The sequence below is a fragment of the Dendroctonus ponderosae genome, unplaced genomic scaffold (genome assembly GCF_020466585.1).
Source record: "Dendroctonus ponderosae isolate FM_Combo_2020 unplaced genomic scaffold, Dpon_F_20191213v2 Dpon_F_20191213_278, whole genome shotgun sequence".
Classification (NCBI taxonomy): Eukaryota; Metazoa; Arthropoda; class Insecta; order Coleoptera; family Curculionidae; genus Dendroctonus; species Dendroctonus ponderosae.
Window position 1 is genome coordinate 16,637 of NW_026018486.1, and position 9,151 is coordinate 25,787.

The 9,151-nt window shown below is 34.8% G+C and overlaps 1 protein-coding gene and 2 non-coding genes across 4 annotated transcripts; 1 reads left to right on the forward strand and 2 right to left on the reverse strand.

The window, feature by feature from the left end:
* Window positions 1-55: 55 nt before the first annotated feature.
* On the reverse strand, window positions 56-7,478 carry LOC125503732 (NAD kinase-like). 2 transcript variants are annotated; one of them, XM_048664478.1, is made up of 3 exons: window positions 5,687-5,838; window positions 5,357-5,440; window positions 56-521 (listed from the first exon to the last, which is right to left on the reverse strand). In XM_048664478.1, the coding sequence occupies exons 1-3, from the start codon at window positions 5,770-5,772 to the stop codon at window positions 374-376; spliced, it is 318 nt and encodes a 105-aa protein (XP_048520435.1). In that variant the 5' UTR covers window positions 5,773-5,838; the 3' UTR covers window positions 56-373. The 2 variants fall into 2 exon arrangements, with proteins under 2 accessions (XP_048520435.1, XP_048520436.1); XM_048664479.1 differs by lacking the exon at window positions 5,687-5,838 and adding an exon at window positions 7,146-7,478 and having other exon boundaries at window positions 75-521.
* Window positions 6,859-6,930, reverse strand: Trnae-uuc. The gene has a single exon. It is a non-coding gene; the product is annotated as a tRNA-Glu (tRNA).
* Window positions 7,479-8,681: 1,203 nt separating the features above from the next.
* On the forward strand, window positions 8,682-8,752 carry Trnag-ccc. Its single transcript has one exon. It is a non-coding gene; the product is annotated as a tRNA-Gly (tRNA).
* Window positions 8,753-9,151: the final 399 nt, after the last annotated feature.

Below are 9,151 nucleotides of genomic sequence, written 5' to 3' on the forward strand. Positions count from 1 at the left end.
AAGTCATTCATGACTTGCGGTTTAGGATTTCACCAAATCTAATCGAAAAACTCCTCAAATGTAGTAAAATGCGTAAACGTAACAAAAACACTAGTGTTTCTGTGTCAAGGCAAAAGACAAGAAATGGAAAGTTTAAACAGTACGAGCGTAGAAGAACACACGCACGTAATTGAACGACCTGGCCTGGGTTAGATGACCACAAATGTATTTTTTCGTGGGCATCTAAATATAGGTACATTTCCGCTATTATTATGTAAAAACTTCCCAATTGAAACAGTCAATATTGCTTAATAGCCAGTTAACATTTTTGTGGTTTTTCGCAATTCACAACCTTGGCAAATATGACTATAATGCCGGTGATTATTTTCCTAGTTCAGGATCGTTTGCTTACCTGTATGAGCCATTGCACTAATTTAACAAAAGGGGAGTAAACTGTGGCATCTCGCACCTTCTTTATGACCAGAACAGTCAAAGGCGGCTTGTACCATGTCAACCTTTGGCTAGCTGGGTCCTGGATTGTCCTGGAAAAATAATACAAAAACACTATTATATGTAAAAGGCCAAGGAAAATTTGCATAAGATTGATCGGATAAACAAATCCTCACCTATACTGGATGGCATTGCTTTTGCGAACCATCACAGCATTTCTCCCATACTCTCCATTTGTACCAAAATTATCACTATTATTATTTATTTCGTATTCTGGCTTAGAACAATCGACACCTTCATGGTGCGCGCCTTGACAATGTCTTTCTAAGCAAATCACTGTATCACTCTCGGCTACCATTTTTATATCACAGACTTGTTTCCAGTGAACAGAACCGGGCAAATATTTATATCACAGAAGCTCAAATCTAGAATGTAATTGGTATCTTCATCAACGCGAATTTACATTTACAATGCTGGCCGACCGGGTCATTGAATACCGAATAGGTTTTTGAAATTTTTCCCACGTTAAACGATTGTGCATTGTTTTCCGCTCCAATTTCTACATAAACTGAATGAAATTTCCACTGAACAAAACCTAGCGAACTTTTCGGGTTGTTGCAAACTCACTGGCTGACCAACAAGAACAAACTGGAAATTATTCTGCGTTTGGTTTCACACGTTTATCGCAGTACGCGACCGACGGTCTACACCCAACCACAACCAAACCAACACAACATGGTTAATGTATCAAACATAACTTTGGAATTATCGAAAACCAACAACTTTGAACGTGAAACAAAAGTAAAAGCTACTTATGGAAACGCTCTCGGAGCTTCACGATACCTAGAAAATCGATTCAACATGAACTGATGAAGTCGGCCAAGATTGCAAAAATTCTTCTGGTAAAGTTATTTTCCACGGATACAGTGGTAACTTTAATCAAATTGAAAATGGGGATGACTACAAAATATGAGCATTAGTCGAAAAATTCACTCAAAAAGTCATTGTTCTCCTCTTCAGTTTTTAATGACCCACCAACAGTACAACAAAACGGCCGATTTGACTTGAAGTTAATGTCGTTAGGGCTTTTATGAAATATTCTGTATTATCAAAACCAAATTGAGTAGATGCAGCTCGAACAATAACGACAAGCAAATATTTTTTGGGTATCTACACATTCGCACGTAATAAAACAATTTCATATTAATCCTGTACATACAGTGTGAGCTTTTCTTCTGTGAATTAAATAATTTTATTAATTTCAAGAATTAACTCTATATTACCGATTCCAGTTAATAAATGTAGGTACATTTTAATACAAACTCCCACAGTCGGGCATGAACAGGGAGGAATTTTTCGATGTGTCGTTGTCTATTTAATGGAAAAATATTGCGTTATTTTTAATAGAATAGTCTGTATATTTGGTATTTTTTGCAAAAAGTTTGTTAGTTTTATGTCGTGTACTATTGTTTTTTTGTCAATGATTCGATTTGTCCATAAAATATATTTGAAAATTTCTGCGGCATTAAAGCATATTGTGCCGTGGATGGCCGAGTATTAGACTCTTTCTTCAGTTTACAACTTTTATTCCACTCGGTACAACTTTAACTACGGAACAGGAACAAACTAACTTCTAAATTAACGTCAACTTCACAAACAACAACAATAACAAACGGAAAACACGCGTTTCCGACTCCCGGAGTTTAACTTCTTCTGCACTCGGACGCTTCTGTCACTTCACTTCTCTGTCTGGTTCTCGTCGTCGCTTATATACTTTTCTCCAGGTATTCCAGATAGTTCTAGAAATCTCCAGAACAGGTGCGAAACTTCCCGCTTGTCAGTGTCATATTTGACAGTAAATGGGGCCCAAATGGGGCTCCCATTTACTCAAATACCATGAATTTCGATCCCCCATTCCAAACGTGAGTACCCCAGGCCATTTCCGTTACAATATTTTAATTTAATGACTTGATTTGATTTAGTAATAAAAAAACGAAATAATTTATAGTTTCTAATCGGCTTTAATTTTTTTTATGTTTGCTAACGAACAAGGATTAATCACGAAATGCCAAAAAGTTAATTACCATATGTCTATAGATAATATATAGAAAAAATAATCTTCCAAGGCGGCTTTTCTCCATTTTTTTTAATTAGAAACCCTCTGTACATTTTTTCTCATCTCAATGCAAATATATTTGATCACTAAGATTCCTTCTGGATGGTTTTGCTCACTTTTGCTTCAAAAACCCAAATAGAATATGAAATTAGAATCGACGATTTAGACAACGATATGTTTCCTCAAAACTCGCGTAAATTCCCTAACTTTTGACTGTGAATATGTTCTCAGTCGGTGATCCGATTTGAATAATTTTTTCATCCAATCAAAGCTCGATTATTCGACAAAATTTCAATTGCCAAATTAGCAACAAATGAATCACACATATTGTGCAGGGTGTTTAAATACTGTTGCTAAAAACGTTTTCTTGGTGAAAGTTTAAATTTGTCTGCGGACAACACAGATTAGCCTAGAAAAAGAAAAAGTATACGATTAAATTAATTTTTTTACACTTTTTCACATTTTCCACCCGGAATTTACTTAAACCTTTTCTTAATTTGCAAAAAAACGGTTTTCGTAAGGAAAAATGTGTCTTGTTTTCACGCCTACAGATATATTTTTTGAATTATTTCTTTATGGAGTTACATAAGTAACAAAACCGCCAGAGGTTGCAATAAAATTTTGTTTGGACAACGTTTTCGGTGGAAAATTTCTTCGCATAAAAAGTTGAAGTATATTTCGGGCCAAACATGTGACTGGTCATAAAAAAATTAATATCTCTCGCATGACTCAAGGTACACAGACGATTAAAGATCTAAATTACTAAACGACAAAAGGCTTATATCGTATACATTTTTTTGGTCTGAGTTACCCGGTTTTGACCGCAGACGGATTTAAACTTTGACCCAAAAACATGACACTATTAAAACACCCTGTACAGTTTATTATAATTTTTTGAGAAGCTGTAGGATTTCTGCTGAAATCTCAACACTTTAGACAGTAGTGTTGAAGCTACAGTCACCGCCAGCATACTTTTATGAAATATTTAACAAATTATTTAAATTCGCTTAGGCAACCCCAAACAAAAGTAGCAAATTAGGCAGCAAAAAGTAGAAAAAAACGTCCATATAAAAACCTTTCATTTAATGAAAAACGATTTTTTTTACGAGAATTTATAATCATTAATGAAAACCCAGCATAGCTAGGCCAACGTTTCACATAGAAATATTTCGTCGAACACGTAAATTTGGCATGCTGATTTTCCTTGCTGCTTGTTGATTAAAAAAAACGAATTGTTAAATCAAACAAAGAATTTGTTTAATAAGAATCTAAAAAAGTTGAATTGAATTTTAGTCAACATTGTGCGTATCTCCGAACGCTCGTATTGCATTTCACACGATCGTAAACTGCGCAGAGTCTCTGTGTTTCTACTAATATAATATTTATTTTCGAGTTCAATTAAGTATAGAGAGTATGTATGTATCTCTGATAGTCTTATCGCTGTTAACGTTATAGTTAGTGAAAAGATTCGCCAAATATCATGTAGAGAACGAATGGTTTCCCACATGTACACGTGAAGTATTATGCAGACACTATTTAATCAACAACAATGATTATTACATTTTTTGCTACCTTTCATGCGTCAAAGTTTATGCGAAATCGGAAACACGCATATACACTTTGAAAACGACTTATATTTCTTATCATTAGATGTGCGAAATTGCAACTAAAAGTGTAAACCAATGCAGGTGTTCAATTGAAAAATTCCGCAAATATAACTAAAATACATTCGAAGACAAAACGAAATACATATAATTATAAAATGCACTTTAAAGTGTTGAGTTTTTCGGGCTTTTGAGCCTAATGGAAAATATTTCTGTCCGGAGGTTTCGCCCGTGTTTCTTCAAAGATAGCTTGCTCTACGCTCTCTAAACCAGCTCTAGGCTTAAAAGGCCGGAAAACTCGCGTTTCAAGCAGTTTAAAAAAATTATTCGGTATTCTATTGGTTCTTTTATTCGCAGCCAGATACGATTTACAGTGAAATAGAAATCGTTCGCTCAAGTGGAATTACGTGTAATATGCAAAAATACCCAAAAGGTAAAAATAATTATTACTTTACTTCACCAAGATATTTCACCTTCAGAGGATCGGGTCAATTGTAGTAACAGATATATTGCATTTTCATTTAGCTGACAACATTATTTGTGTTATCAGTTTTATTGCATAATGTACTTCCCACCGTTCCCATTCGATGTATGTCATATTTGCTGATTTCCAATTCGGATGCCATTTAATTTACATTTTTATCGACTTTTTCCGTGCAAACGTTTTATTGACTGTCGTTTCATTTATATCAGCTGCTATTTCGACTAATTTTCGTTTAGTTTTTACATTGTCAGCTGTTAATTTTCACACTCGCATTAACGATTCACAATTATTTTTTACCCAGTCAGCCTCAAGGACAGTCGCAACTATCTTCCAATCAATACGCATTAAATAATTCATTTCGCATTTAATGATTGATAAATTATTTAAGTGATAACTTGGCTTATTACGTTTGGCGTTTACGATGAAAGCAAAAAATTCAGTTGATAACTTTTTGGGAAAAATATCATGGAAGAAATCGTAAGAAAACCTGTCCTGTCAGTATTTTCATTTTTTATTCTGGCTAACTTTTCTGCAGTTCTTTATCGTTTTTCCCAGTGCCTGAGCGCTTCTTTGGTGCAAAACACAAAGAACATTTACAAATTTACATAAGAATTAGTAAGATAAGATACAGAAGATAAATCTTGTCTTAACAAGGGTCAACAATAAATAAAGAAAGTTTAATAACCCATTAAACCACTAAGATAGATCAAATATGGTACTTACATAACCATGGCCGAATTTTTCATAATTCGCCCACATGGTCCAAAATGTTGTACTGGTGATGGTGCGTTGAGAGATCTTGTTCTTCTGCAACCAAAAGAAAAACGAATTTACTTTCATGGATTATTTCAATTTTCTTCATCTGCACAGGGTGGTCGCCGACGTATTCAAAATACTGCGTCTACGCATTAGAATTCACTGAATTCACAAAGTTTTACTGAACGTTTGCTCGTGTAAATCAGTCGATTTAAGCCTAATCAAAACTTGAACAAACCAGGGTACAATCAAATGGAACCAAATTCTAGTTAATCAAGTGGATTTTTATCTAGGTACCTGTTCATGTGATCACCATCAAACATGCTCACTGATCTAGAATATCCATTAGCCGTTTTGCTTTGATTTCCAGGCTCAGAATCCATTTTAAGCGCAATTTTTTTCAAAAAATGTTCAACAACAACGCACCAGAATGATTTCAATACTACCACACTACCTTGATTTTTCGTTGTATTTTCGGTTTGTTCGCTCATAAAACAACAGATGTTTAATCCGTAAATCGGCATTCAAATAATTTAAATAAACACTGAGCACAATTATTTCGCTTAGTATGAAAACAAATTCACAGTCCAAGTTTAAACAAATTATTAAATTTGCATGCGCGTTTATTATACAGGGTGTTTCATAAATTGATTGAGTTTAATATCATGCCAAAATTCGTAATTGTTTAATGGCGGTAGTAAACTTTTGATAAGCAATATAAGAGAGAAAACGTTTCTAAATAAAGCAAGTATTTACCTACTTTTTCATGTTGTTACGTAAGTTTTCCAGAAATTAATGGCGTGGTTGAATCCAAAAGTTTCCAATTAGGTACAAAAACTGAAAATGAGTCTTTTGACGACGGAAATATTTCCTGAAATGCGTGCGATTTCCTCGTATCACGCTTCCCAGAAAACCAATATTTCGAGTTTGATTGCTAAGTATATATATGTATTGTAAGTTAAAGAAGCTATAGACAAAATGCTTGCCTCTTGCCCATTATCCTTTCCAGACCAGCCCAGACCAGCTTTTTTAGCGGTGATTCTTCAGGAAATGCGATTTTCCTGTGTCTACTTTTACTGCATGAAATTCGCAGTTCTCTCATAGGAAATCAGGGCTCGCCATCATCGTATCAAACACTTCTCAGGGCGTCCTTTGTTTTCTTATGAATAAGTAGTGAATTTAAATGAGAGAAAACTGATAGAAAAGGAGCAATGTTTCTATTTCAAAAGCGAGAGGGATGGAAACTGGAAAAGGACTAAACCTATTTCTCCCGCCGTTTTTTAACTGCAATATTGAAACTTGATTACAAAAATACATAAATACTTCATTTGTTTTCAAACAAACACCAAAAAATGTTTTTTTGCTTTCTACTGGTTCTCTTCAGTTCTTTAAAAAATTGGCTAATTGAAGTGGTTGGAAAATAAAAAGTGATAAAAAGCAACTGCGGCAAAAAATGCAAAAAAAAATTATTCCGATACCGGGAATCGAACCCGAGCCTCCTGGGTGAAAGCCAGGTATCCTAGCCACTAGACCATATCGGATACATATTAACAGAGTGAATAAATGAAATTTAATACCAAAATTGAATGCTTCAAATAACAAACTTAAAAGTAATTAATTTACTGCAAAACTAAATCTGCACAAATGCACTGCAACTGCGAAAAACGACAACCGCCCAAAACACCAACCCACCAATTAACACTGTTAACCCAGTGAGCAAAAATGTTCCAAAAATTAAAGGGTTTTAAACACTTACGGCCATGTGCCAGATCTTGTCTGCTTTGGACTGCTATCATAGTCCAAACGGTCGAAGACTTCATCGTAGGTTTTCATGGAATGTTCACTGCGAGCCTTATTGTTCACCAGACAAGTTAAACGAAATTCCAATTTTTCAGCCAGCCTACATTTGTGCAAAGTGGGCAAATCGACGTCCGAACCGACCCACAATGCGTTCATTTTACTTGATTCAATTATTTCGACATCAACACTAAATCAAAACTACATTTTCACTTCTTTTGCAACAATATTTGAAGAAAACAGGTTATGTTTTGATAGGGGCTGTCAGATTTGGGGAAGATTGAACGTATTGCGTAAGTTGGGTTGCCTGACTGTGCGGCTGTAATAGCAGAATAAAATTCAATAATCTATAAAATTTTATTTTATCCAATGATTCCAATCGGTTTGGTTGTAGGTGAATTGAGATGAACTTGGATTGGATTTCTGAGCAATTACAATAACGAAAACAAGTTTTTCTAGAAATGCAATTGCTTTGCAACTTAAAATGTATTTTTTCGCAATTATTTCTGAGGGTTTTCAGCTAAAACTATGGAGATTGCAAATCTTTTAGAAGTGGGAATAGGATTTTACATGTGCAACTGACTGGCTTTTATGTGGCTGGAATAAAGAGTTTTACAAAGACCAAATCGGCGGAATAAATTCGATTAAAACTTCCGAAAAACTAGTTTTTTCAGAAAAATATTCAGACACGCATTTTATTATGCTCCATAGCACATTTATTCATAATTAATTTTTATTAACAAGGAGTTGAAAGAAGAGAGGATATTTTTCATGAAGAGGTAACATGATTGAATCAGAACCATCGCGGTTAATAATATAAGTAACATTTTTTACTTATGTAATGCCGAAACTTAAACTGTTCTTACACAATTGTTCGAGAAAGTCAAGCTAAATCCCATTTATTGTGTCTGCACTAAGTTTGTCGCCATTTTCTCGCAAACCCGTAAATATCGGCATAACTTATGCTTTATGAACATACCGGAAATTTTACGTAGAATCTGAAAATCCCTCAAAAAAACAAGGGTTTGTATTTGAAATGCTCAATTTGAGGGTCGTATCTGAGTTTTGGTTACAGCCCGTACATACAAATTTTTCGTAAGGAAAATGCGCTCTCAAAAATAATTAAACGCGCGTTTGAGCATTTTTCTGAAAAAAACCTGTTTGAATTTTAACTGATTTTATTCCTATCCTTATGGGCACATTATTCTATACGGTTTTGCTATCAAATTGTCTTTCTTTCAGTGATGAACTTGTAAGCGAGCATTGCTTTCAAAGGCTATTTTTTTTCGAAAACTGTCTAAATTCTTTCTGCTGGCAATTTTTCAAAATCTATTATATGTTAGTTAGTGGCATCTTTTTAAACATCAAATTAATTTGTGTGTAAAACTGTAAACCATTTGGGGAATTTCAGATTTCAATAAAATGTTGATATAAAAAAACTGGGTATTCAATGCGATTTTTCATTGCATGAGGAATATTTAAATACCCATCAAGAGCACTGCTGGTGTAGTGGTATCATGCAAGATTCCCATTCTTGCGACCCGGGTTCGATTCCCGGGCAGTGCATTATATTTTTGATTTTTGTCATTTAAATAAACCACTTTTGGTTTAATCGCAATCCTCCTGGGAGTTCCCTTCCTTTTTTTGCGGGAAAAGCAAGTCTGACGAAGACTGTCTTTGTCCCTATGCCAGATCAAGAACAAGAATTTGTTGTTTTTTGTAAAGACTTTTACGAGAGACTTGCTAGGCTCTTGGTCTCCGAACTTTTTTTGTACGGTTTTTTTGGTTCCAGCGAGAGCGTCATGCATTAAAAGAGGACAGTTCAAAGTGAAAATTAAAAAATAAAGAAAGTGAAATTGAGAGTAAAAGCGGAGGGGGAAACTGAAAGTAAGCAGTGGGGGTTTGGGCCAGGGGCGGAGTCATGGGGGTCATGACAAAACAACTCAAATTTCCTCACTGACGTTG